This window comes from Malurus melanocephalus, unplaced genomic scaffold, assembly GCF_030028575.1.
Source record: "Malurus melanocephalus ecotype Western Australia unplaced genomic scaffold, MMel_1.1 scaffold_35, whole genome shotgun sequence".
Taxonomy (NCBI): Eukaryota; Metazoa; Chordata; class Aves; order Passeriformes; family Maluridae; genus Malurus; species Malurus melanocephalus.
The window spans coordinates 1,246,339-1,269,981 of record NW_026623267.1 but is presented as its reverse complement, the minus strand read 5'-3'; the positions used below and the strand labels follow the sequence as shown (position 1 = coordinate 1,269,981).

Below are 23,643 nucleotides of genomic sequence, written 5' to 3'. Positions count from 1 at the left end.
TGAYTTGTTTACCTCACTTTGACTAATGAACTGCATGAAGATGTTTAAATTCCAAGGTGATTAAGTAAATTATGCACACAATTTCTATTARTAGAAAGGTTATACTTATAAAAATCTCCCAGTCAGATACAAATATCTTATYCAAAGACTTTAAAGCTAAAATGTGGCTAACTAAGACAATATGGCTAAGTCAAGAAACAGATATATATTCACTTTGAAAACAAATCTCCAAAAGCTGAGTTGTTCAGTTTTCAGGCAATTTAAAACACCGGGGCAAACCAGAACAGAAAACTGGCTTGTAGTAATTAATTGCAACTTACTTGTTTAAATAATAGAGACTGGCTATTTGTATTCACATGGAAAGGAACTAATAGCTATAAAACAGCACTACTGCTAGTAGAAGGAGATTAAGGCAGGAAATGCAGTTAAATAAGGAAGAAAAGGAAATCCAGCATGCCTGCATGTCGTGTTTGTAGATTTAACTCTAGTCGTCAACTGATTAAAATAAACAGCTGAAATAAAAACATAATGTACATAATGCAGYACAATCTTGTATCCAGACAGATATAAATTGGAGAAAATAAAATTCAGTTTCCTATAGTCTTCTTCTAGATTTTTTTATTGCTGAAAAAATGCTCATAACAAAAGGATTCTAGTAAASCTATTTTACAAACCTTTGATGTGGGATACTTGTTAAAAACTCTGAAGATGGCTAATTCAGCTGCAACAGTTTTTCCAGAACCTGTAGGTGCTCCAAGAAGAACATTGCAGTCTGTGTGATAAAGGGTATGAAATATCTGTGTCTGGATAGGGTTGAAGTGTGTGAATTTGTACAGGACTTCATATTCACGATGTCCCAAGGCTGTGATTGGCAAAGGCTGAAGATCCAGAAGCTCTAAAACCACAAAATAATCTTTGTAAGTGCATTATAAAAGATGCCATGACAAGACATAGCTTATTATGAAGATAAATATATTAACCAGCAATTTAGTGGAAAACAATTTACACTGGAAAATGTTTTACTTAATATCTGATATGACAGAAAGTATACATTTGGGTAATTGTTCACTTTGATAAAGAAAAATGAAAAGTTGTTTTTATAGTTCTGAAATATTTCCACAAGTAATTTTTTAAGTTCTTTGATGGCTGTGAACCAGCTATCTGCATATATTAATCTCTTTCTTATAGCTGGTTTTTTTTACCCACTTGTAGTAAGTCTCTGCATCTAACTCACTGCATAGATCATATGTGTGTCCAGCTTCTTATGATAACAGAATGTGGAGTATTTCAAGTTCAAGGGAAARAATCAGTTTAAGAAGGAAGGATTCTTTAGAGTTTCCTAGTTGATGGAGTAATACAAATCAGATGAGTACAGCTAAATTTTGCATCTAATCCTTTAAATGTATAATTAAAGACATAATTTTAATAAATAAACAAACAGCTTTTCAATATATGATTCTCAATATATCTTGAGGGCATCTGCTATCCAAACAATTAGAGAATTTGGAAGATGATATATATAACCAGATTGGATTTGGAATCCTACCAAATTAAGGAGACTGCAGTGATTCTGCTATGCAGATGCTTGCTTTGAAGTTTGGGCTGGTTGGTTTTTTTTTTGTGGCTGGAGGTCTCCCTGTCTTTTCAGGGTGCTTCACATTAAGGTATGACATGGGAGTCATAAAATCTACCAAGGCTATGGTGCCTAATATTCTTCACATGCTTTTCACTGATACCTTATGGCTGTTTTATCATTCCCACTGAAACAGTGATTTCTTGGGCTCTGTTGAGGAGAAAGAAGGTTTTTTTTTGCCTAGCAGAGCCTCTAYGTACTTCATTGTTGAGTGGGAACCAGATGGGAATTGAAATCAATTACCATAAATCCTAGAGGCTCCATAACTGGTGATGTGTAAATATCTTTCTGTTTCTTCTGAATAGTAGTCAGTGATCAGTCAATTAGATAAAAAGGTTACACATGCTTTTCCAGACAGCGTAGGTACAGTATAACAATGGCTAAACACTTCACAAACACATGTGAATTTATGCATGCCAAAGGACACCACCATGCATTTCTGAAGGCACTCACTTAGCAGACTGCTAGATGAGCCAAATGTAATTACAGTGGAAAGGTTTTACAGTGACATCAGGCCCAATGAATGTATAAAGCAATTTATGTATCCAGAAAAAAARAAGCAAAACACAAACATATGCTTCTGTGCCAAGTGTTAAAAAAGGAGGGGGAGGGGAAGGCCATAACTTGACAAGACGAAATGTGATGTTCAATGCTGTAACAGTACTTCCTGTGATAAATGTATCTCAGCAAAAATAGTAAAATGTTTCATATTTTCAAAATTTTAGCATTGTTTGTTATTTGCTSAACCCCAATTATAAGACAGGCTAAGATTATTTTTATCCAGTCCAGAAGAAAAGCAATGCTTGCAGGCACTAAGCTAAGACATACCATAACACAGAGATTTGCTTAGTTTTATAGGACAGRTTCAGTTTTCCTATGGTTTATAGAGAACCTGGAGTAACTAAAAGGCTGGTATTAGAGCAAGATGAAATGAAAATTCCTGCATTTTGTTCAGGAACTGAGAAGTTTAGAGAGCTGGAGAAGAAATAWCACAAAGTGACATTCCATAAACTTTTCTACAACGAAGCAGAAGAGTTTTGTTGCATAAAAAAAACATAAAACCCCCAATATGAGCAATATCAATTAAAGCAAARTGATCAAATTTGAAGTTACCTGTGTGGGGTGGATGCCTCTCTGGAAGAATCAGATGCTGAAAATTGATGATACACACAGCCTCTGCTCCTAACCATCTATCAGACACAGCTCGAATGTAATATTGAGAAGGAAGAGGTTCAAAAATTGGGATTGTGAAYACCAGCAGCTGAGGTTCTTTAGTGATGACCTAGTGCAAACAAGGTAGAAATGTAGAAAATAAGTATTGCACAGAAAAAGCAGTAACATGAAAAATCACAGTCTACCTCATCATATAGTCTACCTCACCATTAGCATTGCCAACACAAAACAGTAAAGTATGTATGCAATTCCACGTGCTAAATGTTTACATCTTTGTAAAATATTTCACTGCTGAGAATGAATTTTGATTCCATGGTCTTCAAAGGATAAATGTAAGGCTGGCTCTTCGCCCTTTTCTTTAAGAGACAAAACCATTACAGTCTTTACCACCTGAAAATAACTGTCCCAGCAAAGGAGGAAGAGAAARTGGGACATTTGAGCTTAGAAAACATTGTGGAAGTCCAAGCTGATAAAGTACCTCTGAATTTGAAAGCTGAACAGTTGATTTGAAAGTCTCCTCAGGTCAAAATACTGTTTGACCTGACAAATCCACATCTCACCAACTTTGTTTTTGTCTTGCTATGAGATTCTGAATGAAATCCATTACCTGTTTCTTTTGAATGATGAAGTACTCTGARTGATAAATGTGGTCATTAGTAGGGTCTTCTACCCAAATCCACCAGGGCTCTCCAACAGTGCCATGTACCTTTAAGAGTAGAAAAAAAAATGCTTTGTTTTAGCTGTAACAAGATTCTCTAGGTTAGGAATATATATATATATATATATATATATATATTTATAGGAATGTATTTCTGAATGACATAGACTCAGAAAGGAATACAGAAATACAGGAATCAGAGGTAACAGAAAAAAAAATATTTTGAGTAAGATCAGTCTGCTTAAAGATTACGCTTCAATAGGAGTTTGCTTAAGGTGCATATAATATAAATGAACAYGATACAAATGCAACTGAAGGTAGTGCTCCAGCTGTTTATAAACAGACCAAACCCCCAGGGTTCCCTCTAGGCTCCTAGGAAAGAACACCTTCWCTGTATTCCTCCCTTTACTTCCACCTTTGGGTTCTGTATAGAGGATTGCATTTGCAATGGTCTGCTCATTTTACAATCAGAAAGATTCTCTCAGGAAARACTGGACACTGCATTGTGACATTCCTCTCCTCTCTCTCTTCCCCTCTCCTCTAGAAAGGTACAGTGAGTGGATTCAGAAGGCTTTAGAGGTAGCCACTGTTACAGGTGAAGTGAGAAGAACATAAAYAGGTCTGTCTCTTGATAATTTCCCTGCCATTTGACAACATCTCTTTTTAAAGAAAGATTTTTGTTTGCTTTGTTGTATACCTTACTTTGCAATGCCTGCAATGCCAGAAATCATAGCTAGATGGGATGCTAAATTAAGATTTTTTTGTTTTTTTTTGGACAGAATAAGCGTTTGCCAATGTACAAGCATTTTAATTAAATGTCTAGGAAAAGAAAAATGCATACTAAAGGAGTATGGAAGATATATTAGTAAATGAATGTAGTTTTCTGGTGTTTCTGGTGAGGACTGTGATAAGTTGCAAAACCAGGAGATGAAAACAAAAAAGTTGGAATTATTCCTAAACTTAATAGGAAAAAAGACAAAGTGCATAGTTGCTTCTAATAGCAATTTTAACACTGCAGGAATCTGGTATTGATTCACATGGCACACATTATTTTCAGCATAATTCATTACCGTGTCTGTGTTGGAAAAGAGTCTGTACTGGTTTGTGAAGACAAAATTATGTATAAAGAAGAGAACTAAGGTGTTTTTCTTTCCTTTTTAGCACAATTGTACAATAGACAAATAGATGGTCATTCATTTTCATTGCATTTGAATTTCATTTGCAGCTTCATTGGGAACTGAAGCAGTGAAACTGAAACAACATGTAGGTGACATCTTGAAAAATGACARTGAGACTATTATTTCATCAGGGTTTCGGAGCATTTAAGAGACAAAAGAAGAATTAAGGAAGGTCACTAAGTACAAAGTGCAGAAATTTTAYTATTAACTGCAATAGCAACCTAATTGTGGAAAGTCCCATGAAAAATCTGCATGGGGTAAGCAAGACAATGTGGGAACAGGAAATGCAACATTTTCTCCAGTAATGATTCTCAAGAACTCWGGGGAGCTCTTAAGAACTGGCACATACCTGTATTTTGGGCAACCATCACTCTAAAWAGACGTGTCTGATATATGACTCAGMYAATTAATAATATTTGCATTRTTTTGCATTTCTGCTGGACTCCTYCTGGATGCATTAAGGCTTAATTGCTCTGTCTGGGAACCTTTAAAATACTTTGCTTCTAGTAACTGAATAAAAAGTTTTCACTGGGATTTGGCTCATYTGCTTTTACTGAACTTAGGGGCTTCCATTACTGAAAACTGGAGCCATTAAAAGTCAAGTTAATGTCATATCTCACAACAAAACACAAAATCTTCTTTCTCTTGTAATGTCAAGTGTCAAGTTTGTGATGACATCATTATAGAATGAATTTTTCAGGTAAAGGAACAATCTTAAAACCATGAGATGTTAGCCAAGCATGGTATTTCAGCTGAGCATGGCATTTAAAGTTTTCATAACTGTAATTCTTTGGATGGAATTTTTAGCAGCTAACTTTTGTATCAATTAAAGGTGTACCTCTAAGTTTCTATAGTTTCTAAGTTTCAGCTTCTGCAAAGCTACGAACAATAATGTGATGATGGAGAAGCAGTTTCAGARTGTCAATGCTTGATTTTGAGACAGTAATTAATTTTCAGGGATATTAAAATTTACCAGCATCAGTTATTTACTGTGATAGAAGCTTCATTTACTGAAGGAACAGGAAAATCAACACCAAATAACAGAAATTAAAAAAAAAAAATGAACAAAAATTTCCAAGTTTTTATGATTACCAATAAACAAATTCACATAAAAGCAGCTCCACAAACTTAATTGATAAAATTCATGTTTCCATAATGTTTCCAAAACAACCMCCAGAAAAACTGCATAAAGGGGTCAGGGTAGAATATAGATTTCTGACAAAATTTTGCCCTAACATTAGAAGTTCAGAATCAAAACAGCATAATTTTGTGTGAACCCCTTTTCAACTTGTAAATATATAGAAGAACTTGGTTTTTGAAGAAAAACCTATATATATATACTGAGAAACTACTTTGTACTAAGATAAAGTTTAATATGAAGAATAGTAATTTTTTTGTCTTTAACATATTACTTATAAAGACTGAACAATAAAAACTTGTTTCAATCCTAAAAACTAAGACTTTTTCCTTTCAAAGTATTTTATATAAATAAGGCAGAAAAAAAAGTCATAATTCATACCAGGAATCCATTCAAATATTTCTTCAATAAATCTAGGTGGCAAACAAAATCAAACTTTCTATAGTTTGATTGTTACTCTCCCATTTATAAGACAACTTGGTGAAACTTCCACAAGAAAAGAAAATGCCTTTCAACAGGGTAATAAATTTTAATGTAATTTAAATGTTTGAGGAATAAAACTCTAATTTACTTATGATTACAGTAAAMTTGTAATCTAAGAGATTTTAAAATTAATTTTTAATAAAAGAACAAATACTTAATATCCACATTTCAGAATAATTTATCTSAAGCGTAAATCTCATAAGTGTAAAAGGAGAAAATTATGTTTGCTCATTGAGGTATCTTTTATTCCTGTAAAAAGTTTCAGAAGTAACAGCAACAATACAATGCCCCCGTGTGGACATTTATGTTTCATTTAGATTTATCTTAAGTGTATTTTTAGTGAACAGATTCTGAATCAAAGAATGCGAGTGTAGCTAAATATGCAASTGGCGCAACTCCTTTCATATAAATTTGCACTATAAAATTCTGATGAACATTTGAACATTCCAAACATATCTCAGTTTTTTCATTCAGACAAGTCCCATCAGAAAAAGGGCTCTGATATTGTGAAAGAACACTAGTAAAGCCAGGAAGAAAGCAGAACTTGGCGAACATGAACTGCATTTCAAGGCTTTTCTRTGTTTGACATTCATTCATAGTTCAGAGAGCCATTCATGTCTCCCTTTTTCTTGCTTCTTTCTGGGCACATAACTCTGTGTATGACTGCTGTTAATATCCAGTATCAAGCATTTGCTTCAAAATGTTACATACAACCCAATCTTATAAGGATTAACAGAAATAAAAAGATGATCTTTGCCTGCTTTCTTCAACGAAAGTCATAAAGGTCATTCCATTCCTATTTTAAAATTTGCTTTTTAGCTAAAATAATATTTTTTTTTCTTATCCAAACAGCTATGGACTCCCAGTGATCACCTCCTTTAGTGAAGYTAAGCTAATGCTTCCATCCTGCCTCCTCCTGCCTCTTTTTTTACCTGGTCATTCCAGGTGAAGTCGGGAGCGATGTTGAGCCGCACTCGGAGCACTGTGCGGGTGATTGGCTGGATCGTCGCTTCCATGATGATGGAGGGTATTTGATGGACACACTGCTTTACCTTCAGCCCAATTTTCACRTGATGCAGCATATGACCTGCCAAGAAAACATCAGGTGTAACCAATTTGCATTTCCAGGAAAAAAGAATACAACTCTGACTTTCAAATAAGCTTTTAGGGAGAAGCATTATTGCTTGCTTGTTTTGCTCTTGGGTACGTAAATGTCTGACTCTCTTGACCTGGCATGTCTGCATATTTTGTAATACTTAACTTGAATTAGCAATTTAGAGACTTGAAAAATCAGTATTAACCCCCTTGTTGGCTATAGCTAAGGGGTTAAAATAACCATTAAGAATTCACACTGAAAACATTATGTCAGGCTAGTTTCCTSTCATTCTCTGACTTTTTGACCAGGCTCTTACCAAGCCCATATAGTTCTTTTTCAGAGCATCAATACCAACTTTTTACTTAATTTGAACTTCTACAATTTCTGTRTAGTGATTCAAAGCAGACAGAATGCTTTTCATAAAACTGAACAAAGGTAGTTAATAGGTTAAAAATATCCATAAGTAAACATCTCACAGCAGCTCTGATCTTTCAGAATATACTAGTGTGTAAATGAGACAAGGGAAAAACTAAATACTGGAATGCTTTTTTATTTTCTGTCATAATCATGGTAACTAAGGCAATTAAGTGATTATATTTATTTAGAAAGATGTCCTACTTGCATTTTACAGCTCAAATCTGTTTCCTTCTTCATTTTAAATATAAAACCAAGTATGTAGCAGTGAAATTATTCCTGAACTTATTCCACCTTCTGGTTTAATTAGGAAAAGACTGTTTGTTGTTTAAAAGACAGAAAGTTGTTCACTACATTTTCACTTAAATTGCTTAGGTAATTATGTGGAGCATATTTTAGGTTTTAATTGTGATGGTCATAAATACTTTCTGTTAAAAGCTACCTTACCAATGGTCACTGATATTTTCTGATATCATTACATGGTTCCTGGCCACACTTAACCATTAAAAAAAAAAAAAAAAGAAGTCCTATTATTTGCATTAAGTGCAAAGTAAAAAGGTGAGACAAACTTTTTCTTGTAATTGCAAGACATTTGGGACCACAGCATCTCGAAACTGCTGGTTTTTTTTCTCTTGATATTGAATTTTCCTTTTCAGTTTTTCTTATTTAACARATTGGCAGATTTGTCTCAGACAGGTGTTTATACCCTGAAGTAATTAATAGYGACCTTGCTTAAGAACCAAACCCCTAGCCAAAAGTTTTAATACATATTTCSTGGGTTTAATTTGCAGATGTTAAAATAATTGCACTTCCAACARGCGGGTTACTAAAACCAAACCCCTTATGCTGGTACACTTTGATGACATATGCAGCATTATAGCATACTTGCACAGTGACACGCTTTTGCAATTAGAGGCAAAACTTCAGAAATCATGTTAAATAAAGGCAGATGACAAATAGTCAAAGACTCAAACCAATATAGGCAAGTAAACTTTTTCATGGCAAAAATCTCTTTCTTTATCATGAAGTGTGAGGTGAACTGTGTTTGTACAGGACAGCACTGAGGTTTTTTCACAATGATGTGCTAGGGGAAAGTAAGGCTCCTCTCCCARCTTCTACAAATATTATAAAACTCTCTCTTCTTAACTCCCTTCTTTTTTTTTTTTTTTGTAGTCACATTATGAGAAACCATCAATGGCATTTAAGAAATATTAAAACCCTTTGAACRAAAGCAGACTGAGAAAATAGGTGTAAAAAAAAAGAATAAATTTTGCTTATTCTACACTTTGTCATCTGCATTCTGAAAAAAAATGGGACTGTTTATCTCAGCTAACACAGTGATTTCCTGGCTTTCTGKCAACTCCATGGTTACATTGCAATAGCTCCTAGATTGGTGTTGACCAATTCATGGTACCCTGGAATCCGGGATCTGTGCACACAACGTGCTCTCCACACACTGGGAGAGCTGGCACCTATCTAAGCTGAGTTGTCTAGCCAGCTCCTGCTTTTGTTATTCTGWCTCCAAGGTCTCAATAACATCGAAAAAGGAATTAACACTAAGACTGAAATTAGTCCTGTGGAGTARGAAAAGGCAGCACCTGGAAGCTGTGCCCTTTTCTCATTTCAACATGGCTTTGAATTAAAAATAAAAATAAGGTGACTACCAGGAAAGCACTTCCTGCACATGCCTCAGAAAGAGAGGCCAGAGAGGAGGAAGTGTGCCAAGTAGCTACTTTACAGAGATATAAATATCAAAGAAAGTTGATATGTGTAAGGCTGAAGAACATAAAATATCATTATGTATGGTCAGCARTGGCCTGTTTTCACAGTCAAACCCCATGTCTCATCTACTTTCAAACTGAATTAACACAAAACTAGACAAATTGCAGGCATATATAGATACATTTCCATCTTGTCAATACTGGTTTCATTACATCGAAGGACGCAAAACTGGTTTTGTATTTTTACACAAAATTTCCTGCTTCTCTAAGTGATGGTGTGGGAAGAAAGAACAATTAAAAAACAAACAAGCCCAAAYGAAACAAAAACAAAACACCAAACTAAAACCAGAAAACCACAAATCCAGAAAAGCAACAACAAAATAAAAACCCCCCACAAATACAGTTAATGGAAAAGAATACTAAGCACTAAAAGACATCACAAATACACAAAAAATTAACAGATGTAAATTAAAAAGTGGTATAACACTTCTGAATAAAAACTTATAGTGCTAGCACTTCAAATAAAATGCAATGTTTTCAATATACTTAACATGAATATATATTAAAATGCAGTTAAAGTAAGCTTCTAAAATTTTGTCATAGTCTTTTGGTTTGACTTATTATATGAAGACACAGCTTCTAATTTTGCAAACTTTTACATATTTATTTGAATTTTTTCAGGCTAAATTAGGCAAATAACAAATTTTTCTAAGTAAGGAATGTAGTTCTCCTGGAAATGAAAGAAATATAAAGTCAGACATTGGTTTGCTTCCAAGCAGTAAATATGAATGGTATTTTTATATTAAAATTAGATTTTTCAAAAAATGGCAGTTTTTTTATCAAGAGGTTGGCAATAGCAGGTGCAAATAAAGTCCAAATAAAAAAAAATATACTAAGAAAAAAGAAATGCATTACAAGTGAAWTTTTTTTTCAAGTTTAACCAGCTGGTGGGCAGTTTATGCACAACAGTTTATACACACTTACTAGAAATTGTCATTATGTCTATCAGTAGGCTTGTGGATTTTCTCATTATTGAACTGTCAAATCCTTTAAAAAATTCCATTAAGGTTTTGCTGCAATGTCACCAGTGACAATGAATTCTCCATGCTCAATGAAAATTAATGCAGTGTTTCAGAAGAAGGCCATTTACTGATAGCATACCTGGATATAATAATCTGTTTTTATTCTTTTTCACGTTAATAGTATTTCCATAAAAAAAAAAGGCCATATTGTGCCAACTGGCAAAAGCAAACAGATGCCTTTTATAGCAGTGTATTATGAAATGTGGGCAAAAAGGGAAGCACACAGGTCAACATAAATATGTATATATCCCCTTTACGTAAATAGTTATCAACAGACATCTCYTTTCCATGTGTGTTCTGTGACCACAGGACATGGGCTGGCCTTATCCTCAGAGCTGTGCCATTTTACAAGCTGTGCAAACTGGAAAAAAACCTTCTTTATTGGACAGATCATATTAATGTGTGGAACGTGGCTACGTGGCTTCCAGACCAGWGTGGGAATATTGATGCATGGCTCAGATTTGCTTCTCACTTGCCCATTGGTTTCCAACAGTTTAAGCAGTGCTSATTTCTCACCTATTTCATCTTTTCTCATGTCCTTCATCTTGTCYACAGTGAGATTCTTCTCTTCCAGCTTGGAGAGGACGGATGGTGGTAACACTGAGAACTGCCTCAAAGGGCTCACCCAGCCCCACAGGCGCTTGTCAATGACTTTGCTGAGATTCAGGAGCCGATATGTCATGGCAGGCCAGCGCTTCCTCAGGGCAATCTCAAAAAGGGCTCGAACAATACGAGCTGCATTCTGAACAAAAACAAACAAACAAACAAAAAGTAAGGCAAAACTGTTGTAATTCTCTCAAGTACTCTTTGTAAAATGAAAAGGGTCCCATAGACCCATCTTTGAGAAACCATAACAATAGATTTTTCTTTTCAAACTGATTTCAAACATTTTTGAAAACAATTTTTACTTTTTCCGTTACTGTCTAGTGGCAGAACTATCTCATGGTTGCATTCTGAAATAATGAAAAGAAACATATGCAACCAAGTAAAATTGTAATGTCAGGTCTGCCATAGAACTTTGATCATAGTTTGCTAACATTATGGAGTTCTAGATTTATTGTGTATCAATCACTTCTGAAGCAAATTCACTTACTGTACCCCCCACATAATAGACATCTGCAAATTCACTTAATAGGGAAATTCAGGTTTTGTTTTTTTYCAGTTTATGCTTCTACAAGCATCCCATTTCACACTGAATTTCACAACATTTGCACAGAAGCTTAACAGTAGTGACTTTGTATAAAACATGTTACTATAGTCTGCGAATATTTTATAACCAAAGTGTACAAATATGCTTTGTACTTGGAGAAATAATTATTAACATAAGTCTGAATGAGGTCAGTCTTATCCTGAAAATCTAAGYTATGATATTCCTTTCATAAACTTTTCAAGCTGCATTATGAAGTTATGCTTTTTTTTTTTTCCTTTTTTTCCTTCCTCTACCAGTACTAAGTCTGGATTAGGAATTATGTTCTTGATTCATTGAATAAAATATAATCATTCCCTACTGGCTCTGCTATGCCAACAGAAATGAAAAATAGAAAATTATTTGGTTGTGATAGGAAGCATATGTTACTAAAGAAGCACATTCCTCTTACTTAGAAAGGCTGAATAATTTTCTTAACAGTCACTGTCCAGATATGAAAAAACCCCACACTTGTAGCACTAGTTCCACAAGTAAAGTTTATGAAGATCTGAGAAGAAGACCATGTTGTCTCACTAAAAATGCTACAAATGTGACAGACAAAAGCAACTGCCTTGAAAGCAAAGATTAAAAGGATCATACTGAAAATTATTTTGTTGCACAAGTACCAATTTTTTGGAACACAATTAGTTCATAATTTTCTCATTTATACCCATATATGCTGCAAAATACAAACATTTCTAAAGAAGGTTWTGCCACTATGAAAATGTTGCTAAAGACCATGTATCATTTTGAACATTTAAATCTGATCTTTAGTACCAACTAAATGCAATTTTAAAATTAATTCTTTCCAAAGCAGTTTTTTAAGGATGAGACAAAAATGATTCCATGCAATATGTTTGTGACTGTTAGGAAAAAAAAAAAAAAAAAAAAAAAAGAGAGACAGGCTAAAAGGTAAAACTTTTTTGGGTCATAGTTGTCCAAACAGATCTCTGTGCCATGTCCCCCCTGTGTACAGTGTGCATGCCTGTGAGTTAAATAAATCTGCTGTGTGACAATCAACCCTTCAGGTGTCAAATTAAACCAACAAACAAATACATTGACTGGTATGTAAATCTGCATATTTTTTGCTAGATTACATCTAGCAACAGAAATAAAATAGCACATCTTTCTTGTGTAAACCAAGGTAYGTGAATCAAACATATTTGCAGAACAAAGTATAAAAATACACAAAGCATTAAAATAGATGACAACAGTTTTTCACATTCAGAAGAAAACCCTGAAATTTAAGACTATAATTCTGAGCAGTCACAGTTACAGCTACTAAATATAATGAGACTTCAGGGGTAATATAAACAAAAAGGACATTCATAATTAACCCAAAAATGCCATAGTCTCCCAAGGAAGTAGCCTTTTGCAAAATTTTTCTACTGAAGTGTTATAGCACACAAGTATGCACACACACAGGGCTCTGATTTTCAAATGAAAAATGTATATAAAAATGTGCATAAAAATGTGCATAAAAATGCACAAAAAAGATGCAGATCAGGGCCTACTTATATAATTGTAAATATCTGGGAGAATTGAAACAGAAGACATCAACAAATATGTAGARAATACTATTTTTACCTGTGCAACATATGCAGAATCCGAAATAAGGGAGAAGCTGTCCATCTCCCCTCTGCTAATGTATGTTTGAAGGAGGATATTAATTTTTCCATAATTGTTTTCCACACCTCCTGGAGCAGGAAGTTCACAGAAATCATTTAGTAAGGTATCCAGCTCTTCTATTTCTTCCTCTCTTACCTAAAACACAATTATACATTATGAAGAAGCAATTTGATAAAAAATTTTACACTGAAATCAAATTTTCCTTATAACATAGTTACATTACTTTTTAATGGAGTATCCAGTTTTAAAGAGAAAAAAAAGAAGAGAAAAAGCAGTAAACCCACATCTTCCACAATGTAGCTAATAGACCATAATTGAAACTATCTTAATAGGAACACAATTACATTTTGTTATTCATCACCATCTATTAAGGTTGCCATTGACATACAAAAATTTGATATGCCACAAAAATTGAATCTTGTGACCTTACCATCCTTCATCTGATGAGATTTCATTTTTTATTTGACCAGAGTAAAACCTCTGTCCATCTGGATTAGGGCAATCTTGAATTAACATTCAATGTACTCATTATAGCTACACAGTTTGCATGTGGCATAATACATTTTTAAACTCAAAACTGTGAAGTACTATGATTCATCATATTAAAATTTTCACTGTTAATAAGATTAAGTCTTAATATGAGTAAAGAAATATTAATATCCATGGTTTGAATAATGCATAACAGTTCACATTCTAACTGATGACCCTTACGTGGCAAAACTAGCATAAATCTACATATTCTTTGACTTACTGAGAGTCTGTTAGTGTAAAACTTATTTAAAGAGGGTAAATGTTTGGTCCCTGCAGGGAACCATCTGAAAGTAATTTTCATTTGGACCTGACTACCTGACATACAAAGGACCCTAAGACAACTGGGTTAAAACCCCCAACTATCTAGTCACTGGTCCCACAGGAAAGAAAGACGTGAAGAACACAACCATCACAGACGACTCTACTTTCAAGGGAATAATATGTTCTGCTTGCAGCAACGTTTTTGATCATTTTTTCAGCTCCTGCACAACACAGTACAGGTCTAATCCATATCTGTATTTCAGCTACTGGTGAGTTGCATAACTCAACATGCAGAATTTTTAAAGTCATTATGGGAACATGATTAGTTTATCAAAAGTCACAATTTCTATCACACAGAGGGGCRAATCCTGAGTTATTCTTGTGAAAACCAGTTATTAATTTTAACAYTCAGAGTGGCACAGCAAATGAATCACAAAAATCTGGAAATGATGGTGCACTGATACCATACCCTATAAATCTGAGWAAGTATACTAGAAAAACTGTGCCTTAGTCAAAATGCATCACTACTAACTTTATTACAAATATAGRAACATATCACATCATATTTTCCATATGCTTTCCTTTTAAATATTAAATTACGCTAAATTTAGACCTAGTAAAGCAATATCACTATCGTAAAAAAAAAACCTTCTAGCTTGAAAACGTTCCATGTATGACTGTGAAACCTCACTGCTTATTATCTTCTATAATAGAAGAGATTACAGCAAAATAGAATTTCTCCATTAGATAAAGAGATGGTAATACCCAGACAATGTGTGCAAATATGTAAATATGTAGATGGTGAGGGATTCACACTGCCAGCTCGCAGAGCCAGGTGAATGAGAGCCAACTCTGATCTGCAAGTTGTATAATTGTGGTAAAATGGCAATGAGCCCAAGCTAACAAACCCTGTGGAGTCTGGCTCGTACCTCTGTGAGATGGAAGCATGGGCAAACAAGCTCATGCCAGCTTGGAATGCATTGCCTTGTGTCCAATCCACACAGGAGGTAAAAAGGGAGGTTGGAATTGMACTGAGTACAATGGAACAGTAATCTTCTAGCCTGCATAAAATCGTTATGACAACTTTGTAGATTTTAAATTTGAATTTATGAGAATTTATTGTTCTGCCAATCTAATTTTGTACCCTGCAGGAAATATACCACAGAGTTCACTTCAGTGAGTCCTGCCTCATTCCTGATCAAGTAAATTGTTCAAGGAGACATCCAATAGTGCTTTAAACTTCAAACAAAAAAAAACTATCTCATCCCTAGGCACACTATTCAAATGGACACTTAGCTTCACCTGTTAATAATTGAGGAACTGAAAGGTTCTTAAAAGCATTTGAAAGAAATTTTCAAAGAACCATAACTAGTTATTAAATGTGCACTAGAGTTCAAGCTGAACATTGTATAAATTTAAGCAAGAGCTTATCATGTCTACTTAGRAAACATTTTATAATGGTGCTTAATATTTAACAAAACTTGTGACTGTAGACAGTATTTATGGAGTAAGTACTACAAAAGTATCTAGTTTCAAGGCATTCTTTAACTTTACCTTTATCTGTTCAAACTCTTCAGCTTTTGATACTATAGCAAGAATATCACCTTCAGTYTTATGAGCATCAAACAATTCATTGAAAGTCTGTTGAAAATAAAAAGAATTAATTTGTCACTGAAAATACACATGTAGGAGGAGACAAAGAAACATTAACCAAGATTTTAAAAGGCATATAAGGCTAAAATGCCAGTTATTGTAATACCAGAGTGATGCAATTTAAACAAGAACAAATTCCATAACCACTTCTCAGCAGTTTCAGAAAAATCATCCCTCAAAACTTGGCTACCCCAAAATCAAGAAACATACAATGAGGGCATTTAAAAAAAAAGTCTAGGATTTATTTCAGTGAATAAATATGTGAAAATAATTATACACAGTGACAGCATGCAGTTAAAAATTATCAGTGCTGAGTCTCCACCTTTTATTCAAGAAAAACACTTATTTGATAAAAAAGAAAAGGTTTTAAGATGAATCTGTACATCAAGCTTCCAATCCTAAAAAATTTTGTATATGTTTACAACACAGTCTGATTATAGTGCCAAAAGTTCATTCTTCAAGTCTCATAGGACTTAGCCCCAGAGGAGTTAGTCTGCTATCAGACACTACACTTCAATGTGCTGTCATGTACTAAGGGTTGCACACACCATGGATATCAAAATGTTTTTTATAATTTTCATAAAAGAGGTCAAAAGGACTACAGAAATTTCAAATCTCACTTCCCACTGAGCCTAATTTTTCTTTCTTTTTCCTATTCCCTTTCCTGCTCCCCATTTCAGTAAATATGATTTGAAAATACAGTGAACAAATCATCTACATATTCTGTAATATCTTACAACTCTTTTAGGTATATGTTCAAAGAGAAGGAAAAAACTTCCAGAAACAGAACATCATCTTTTACCTCTATAGTATTGTATTTAATATAGTAGTGGCTGGCAGTTCTGCCTAAATCTGTTGAAGAAAAAAAGCCAGTTCTTTCTTCAAAGCGAATCATGCGGGCTTTGTCCAGTTTTCTGCCAACTTCAATTACCAGTTGTTCTCTGTGCTTTTCTAGACCTGGATCCATCTAGACATGCAACACAAACATTTATTTGCATTAAAAAAGTGTTAATAAATAAATTTCTTGAGATAACCTGGTCACACAAAGTCAAAAATCTGATAAAAGGAAGGTACAGGTATTAAGTCCAGATTTTCTTGAGATCCCACTAATAGCAGTTACATTGACATTATTGACCAAAACAGGGCAAAATAATCAGACTAAAATTTCTTTTATAATGATTTGAGACTATAAAATAACAGTAAAATGCAGACGAATATTACTTATGAAACAGTAGCACGATTATGAAATAAATTTACATTGAAATGTTTAGAGATGTTTCAATGATAACTTATTCTTCATTAAATTATCATTAGTGTATCACTTCACAAAAACATGTCATCTTATGGCATCTYCTGTCTATGAAAATKGCTGAASATATACCTTCCTGTGTAGTTGACATGAGAATGGCTGTAATTGCATCCATAAGAGATTAAGCTTCAAATAAAATGGCTTAAATGTTTACTAGCAAAAAAACTTTGGTGTTTCCAAAACATTTGGGTATGGTAACTGGGATAYTCTAATTACTGAGTTAGAGATGTACAGTAACATTCATGTTAAAAGCACACCAAGGAGCTTTTTGTGCCCAATACCATTTCTATTCCTTTCAAAGCTCAGGAACTTGGRCATTTTGTCCAACTAATAATGCACATTATCTCATTAATACATAAAAGGCTGGGCAAAACTCCCATCTGAGTGGGACTGCTGGATAATTGTGGGTTTCCACATCAGGAACCTGGGATACCCACATTGACAGGGATGGGTGAAAAGGGATTCATYGTGGTCAATGTGCATCTGAGATAATGGCTCTGATTAGACAAGCAATAGTTATTGAAAAGACTAAAACACTGTTCTAGTTCACAGGCAGTATTCTTCTTTCAGGGCTCATGTTGAGTCCAGATTTCTTACAGAATAAGTGGTACCAGCCCTCTYGGTAAATCAGTGACACAGACACATGACCAAGATGGCAAAAAGGAGCAGGCTTTAAGAACTGTCATGCCTTGGTTTGCTCTGGTTTTCCCCAGGCCAGGATTCAGTTTCACCTTTGTGCTGAAGCACATCATCTCTTGGCCAGTGAAGCTGCAGACAGAGTCACCTCCACAAAGCAGGGCAAGACAAGTTCCTAATATTCCACATTTGCCAGTTACCCTGAAAGTGTTTCTCCTTAGTTATAGCTTGCCATAGTTTTAAGTCAAAACCTAAGATGGCAAAGGTCTACACTTCTGTTCTCAATAGTAAGTCATGCATTGAGTTCAGATTTCAGAGCAGAGTTGGTCAAAAAAAGGGTGATCTAGATGCCAGATAYTCAACATTTCTTAAAACTATTCCAGGGGAAAAAATTTAAATATTATCAAAATGACTCCCTACACTTTGCCAATCCAAACTACCTGCCAATCTTTTGCCTTGCATAAAAGCTGAAGCTTGCAACAGGCAGACTAACATTTTTTTACGAAGTTTTAACTTTAAAGGAAAGGTCACCAACTTGAAAAAGCAATATTTGAGTCTAGAGAATCCATGGTYAGCACCCTTCTTGTTGAACTTGCATAATTAGAAATCCCCAGAATAACAGATCCAGCCTAGAACAGCTTTAAGCAGCACTCTTAAAATGAGCCTTGGCAAGTCCACAKTAAGAAACTGAGCAAGTCTGGAGTATGCCTGTGGAAATTTAAGAATGCAGTATAAAGTACATTACTATTCATGATAATATGAACATGATAATATAACATGACTATCCACACCATTTCCTCTGACTTACTGAGAAATTAGTTGTGCACAAGGTCCTCTGATTTTTATACCCAAATGTAACATTTATGGTGATAAAAAGCTCTGCTTAACTTTGGTTCCACCAAAGAGTAGAACAAAAAAGACTAGAAATCAGACAAGAGAGTTTATTTAATCCAGGCACCTTTTCTTTGGAACCCCAGAAGCAAAAGAAAATGCCTGTAATTCATCYTACAGCTTCACTAACACATCATTTGCATTGGCTCTATTTTTTTCTTCCACTCTCTGTTTTTTCTTGTTGCTTATCATTAATTTTGACCATTTTCATGAATCAATAAGAGGCATTATTGTAATTTCTAGCAAACAACCTGAAAAATCATAAATCAAAGCAGTGGAACTGCAGTAGCCCAGTAAGATCATAGAGACAACATGTGGGGTGCCAAAAATGTGCACCCTAACACATGGGTGCCCTAAGGTAATTACTGGATGTGGTGAACACCAGTGGAACAGGAATGGAGAATGAATTGGAATAATCTCAATCCCACAAACAGCTAGGAAATGTGATCCATATATTCATATAGGGATTCTGAATGGTTAACACTGATTGTCAGTCAAAACAGAGATAGGAACTGGTACGCTGCAACATTACTAAAACACAATGAGATACCAATTATGAAAATTAGATATCTACACCCAGAACAGAAGGAATAGAATGGTCTAATTAACCAAATCTTTGGTTATGCCTGCATCTGGCACTGTAGCATCCATATGCTATCTTATCACATGTAATATTTGTAGTTTAAAACTGGTATATAACACAGTTATGTTATTAACATATGGTAACGCACTACTCAGTTTTTTATAGAAAATAAATTTGAGGACCAGAGGTCTAAGGATGTCTGCAAAAGCTTCCTTAAACAATAGCACACCTGCTTTCACTGCAATTTCCACTAGCAGAGACATAAGAAGTCAAAAAAACTATCTCCTGGCATCTATCTCCACATGTCACCATGACCTAAAAAACTGCTGCTCAGTTTCAAAATAGATTAAAAAGCCACAAAACAGACTTGTGACATGAAATAAACTGTCATTACCGTATGGTTGTRAGTTTGATGTGCATTAGGTTCAAATAAACATGTCTAACTATGTTAACATTAAATGTTTGTAAACTGCTGTACAAAGAAAAKATTATCTAATATTTAGATAATCTGTAAACTCTTAACCTTCCTAAAAATTACAGGTAATGGAAAACACTTGGAAAAAACCTTTATGTAAACATGCTATGATTCATATCACTGCAAAGAACACTTCTAAACAAACAAAAATAATTCAGAACAAATTAATAAAAAAATCTTATRATTAATAAATCATATGAAAGAAAACATCACCAATTAAAAATGTTATTTTATATTTAATATATAATGCYATTAAAGATTCTAAAACAAAAGCTGACAGGTGTAAGAGGCAATCAAGCAACTTAAAAATGCTTTCTTTTATCATTTATATCTCGTCTACAAAACTGAAACACTGAAAACTGACTAAGTTACAATAACTGTCTGATAAGAATGAATGGTGTCCTTTGGAGCATAACTTGACCAGCTAAAATGTATTTTTATGTGAACAGAAGGGRCCTCATAATTCAGTGTTAAAAACACTCTGCTACAGAAAATACCTTCCTTTTTCTAAGCACTTTAAAAGAATTGCTGATGTCAGGTTAAGTAGAAATAGCAAATATTTATCCTCACATCAGGGAAGGATTAGAGACCCAGAACAGGTTACAGATTTTTTTTTWAAATGCATTTTATACCTGATAAGCTTTGTGACTGATGCCATATACTAATGGATTTGCTCTCATCCGTACATAAAGATAAGTGTAACTTATCCACTTTACTGCTTCTTCCACATTAGTTACTGTTCCAAGAGCAATCTGGAAATGGGAGAAGAGACAAAATTAAATATATATGTTACAGCTGTACATAAGTATTTGACTGAAATCACATGGAATTCAGAGTTTTAGCATGAGATTAAAGAAAGTGTCAGGAGGTTTCCAACTTAAATAATTATGAAATAATTTTAAAACAATAACTTGAGCAATTTATGCATCTTTATCTCATGTACATCTAATAACATTYGTTTATTTGACACAGTACTATAGATACAGTGACCATAAATGATCTCTCCTACACCACAAAAAATTTTTACAATTCAAAGATGATATTGAACAAACTTATGAAAATAAAAAGGCAAACAAAACAAAATAATTCTTTAGTGGATAAGCCCAAGGAAATTAAAAAAAATACTTGAAAAGAAAAGAATCTACATTTAAAACATTAATTTCTTCATGCAAATGTGAAAGCACTCTCAGGTACTAAGCAAAATTTTATCAAGAATCTTTAATTTTTTCTTCCAAAAACACTTCGCAATATCTTTAAACACAGTTTTGATAAATTGTTTTCTCCTTCTGTAGCTGGCAAGTCAAACATTCAGATACCTGCTACATTTTTGTTAGATCAAAATATAACAAAATTAAACAGGTAATATGCACATATATATGCACACGTTTATTTATATTTCAAAGCTAAATCACATATACCAAACCATTTACTAAGTGGCTTTTTTTTTTTTTTTTTAAATTCAATACTTTAATCACCAAATTGTTGACCACACACACACATTTTTACTTGACAACTTCAGCTCTGCTTTGCATTGGTTACAATCATGAGAAGTATTTTACTGCTTAGTTCCAGTTAACCTGATTTTACCAGAAGAATTTAATATTTCCTGCATGTCCCATGAACAAAACTTTTTTGTTTGTTGCTGGTTGTTAAAACAAGCAAAAATCCCTCTTRCCAAAGTTTTGTGATCCATTACTGCATTTTTAAAGCTATTTTTGTTTTATTGGTGTTTGGATTTCATATAAATGTTCCACGTGACTTGGCAGAAATAATAATCAAAAAAAGCCTATAGAACTAAGTGAGTACATATGCATGCTCAGACTGAAGTATCTAGACCTTAATATGGACATTCTTTTCCCAATGACATAAATATCTGGTAAAAAATAAAAATTAAAGACAAACCTGCCTTAAGGTAACTTAAATCTAGTAAAACCTTGTTAATATMAAAGTTTAATAGCATGGAGTAACCCCAGGCCTTGTTTTACACATTTTTCAAATGATATTYTGTTCTTCAAAAGCATAAGGAGGTTGGGGGAAGTCCCATTGTGTCGCTTTTCAAAGTATAGAGCTATGTAATGCACTGAAATAGCTACAAAAGCATTCAGCTCTTCCCAGACTACTACAGGGAAAACATGGAAYAGAGTCCACAGGTTACTATTGCTTGATTTGTACACAGGTTATTTTGAGCATTTGGTTTCTTTCCATGACTCAAATATCTCTCAGTGCACAGCCTGAAATAGCTTGACAACATAGGCCAATAGCMGCATTTTCAACAACAATCATGAAAACATAATATTCTCATTACTGGAGGACCGTGGAGTCTGACAATAAACAAAAAAAAAAAAATCCCTCACTTTTTCTTTGCCTCATTTGTTCAAATATCTCATTCTATTGCTATTTTATTCTAATTAATTATTTTAACATGCTAAAAGAAAAATGAAGGAAAAAACCTATTGTGCTATACGGTTGGGTTTCAGATATGGAACTGAAATTTAACACTGCACTTTCCTTCTTCCCCCAACTTCAGTAATACTCAGCCAAAAAGAAAACCMAGAGTAATTTCTAACTATTTGCTGCCATCTAGTGTTCAAAAAAAGTTTTTACAGACGGAAAATTTATCCTTCATTGAAACAGTACGAATGGTCCAAGTTTCCATCATTTCCTCAATCATGTAGCAGGCATTTAGTTAAAGATGGAATAACTGATGAGTAAAAATATTCACTATTTTGAGACTGTATTGTCCCATTACACCGATTGTCWTAAAACACTTGATTTTTCACTGTTCAAATGCAAACAATGGTGTTTCTTCACTCACAGTTTTGAGTACTATATTAATCCAACCGTGTAATTTTGAATTAAAACAATAATCAGCATCACACAATTTTAACTAATTTTGCAGTGACTGACATTGCCATTAYTGAGCGAGATGCTTAGTAGCATTTATCGTTATTTAATTTCTTTTTGCCTTTTTTAAAATAAATGCTATCCCACAAACTTTATCAAGGAGAATGATATTTCAGAGCAGGTGGTTTTAATTTTCAAAAAAGTGCAAACAGATACAAGTAGCATAACTTTTGGTGGGTAGTTTTTGAAAATGTGGTTTTTCTYTCTGATATTTCTTTACAGTTAGAAAATGGCATTAAAATATTACTCATATATAGTATATTATATATTATATTACTGAGCTTATTATATAGCATAGTACATTCTTTTTTACATATATGTGCCCTTTTTACCAATATAAAGTCTGTTATTGTGGTATAATTGAGTCAGATTACACAAAGAAAAATTTCTATATATGAATCAAGTATTTGTTGTTAAAGTAAGAGAGCAAGGAACCTTTCTAACAACCTAATAAGCAATTTGCTGTTTCCTTTGGAAATCAGTAGATTTTAAATTATTATTTCAGCATCATAAGACTGTGGTCTTATTCCTGTAAAGCTTTTGAAATAATTTCTTAATGCTACTAGAATTGTCCCAAGACAGACAGAATCTCCTGTGCTTTGCCCCATACCCACATCAGCCATTCAGTCACCCAGCTCCTGAGTTGGTTTTTTTTAGAAAGTGCTCTGAAGGAATTTTTCACCTCTTCTGAGAACCCTTTCTTTCAAAGCAAAAGATTAAGAGGTTTGTCAAGTCTAAAAAAGTCACCATATTCTACATTCCTGTCTTCAGAATGAAATCTCAAGCACATGCAAGCACAGGCCCACACCCTGGGGAAGGGATACCTACTGTCCAGCCCTGCAAATCATTTCCTGAGCTCTGGGGAAAGGACTCATCCCAGCAACAAGCTGGAGTCCAGCTGTGGATGGCAGGGAGGGCTCTATCAGGTGGAAACCATTAGGGAAGGAATGGTGACCTGCATGGTATGAGCTATTGATGATAGTTCCCAGATAAGTTAAAGTTTATGGTC

At 34.0% G+C, this 23,643-nt stretch overlaps 1 protein-coding gene across 1 annotated transcript in view; it reads right to left on the bottom strand.

The window, feature by feature from the left end:
* ASCC3 (activating signal cointegrator 1 complex subunit 3) overlaps window positions 1–23,643 on the bottom strand; it is a 232,247-nt gene that overhangs the window by 71,098 nt on the left and 137,506 nt on the right. Inside the window, exons 16-24 of the mRNA XM_057364088.1 lie at window positions 20,363–20,482; window positions 16,639–16,803; window positions 15,738–15,824; window positions 13,350–13,526; window positions 11,093–11,318; window positions 7,196–7,350; window positions 3,414–3,512; window positions 2,747–2,915; window positions 675–895 (exon numbers count right to left, since the gene is read on the bottom strand). Coding sequence (XP_057220071.1) covers window positions 675–895; window positions 2,747–2,915; window positions 3,414–3,512; window positions 7,196–7,350; window positions 11,093–11,318; window positions 13,350–13,526; window positions 15,738–15,824; window positions 16,639–16,803; window positions 20,363–20,482 — 1,419 coding nt within the window. The remainder of the gene's footprint in view (window positions 1–674; window positions 896–2,746; window positions 2,916–3,413; window positions 3,513–7,195; window positions 7,351–11,092; window positions 11,319–13,349; window positions 13,527–15,737; window positions 15,825–16,638; window positions 16,804–20,362; window positions 20,483–23,643) is intronic.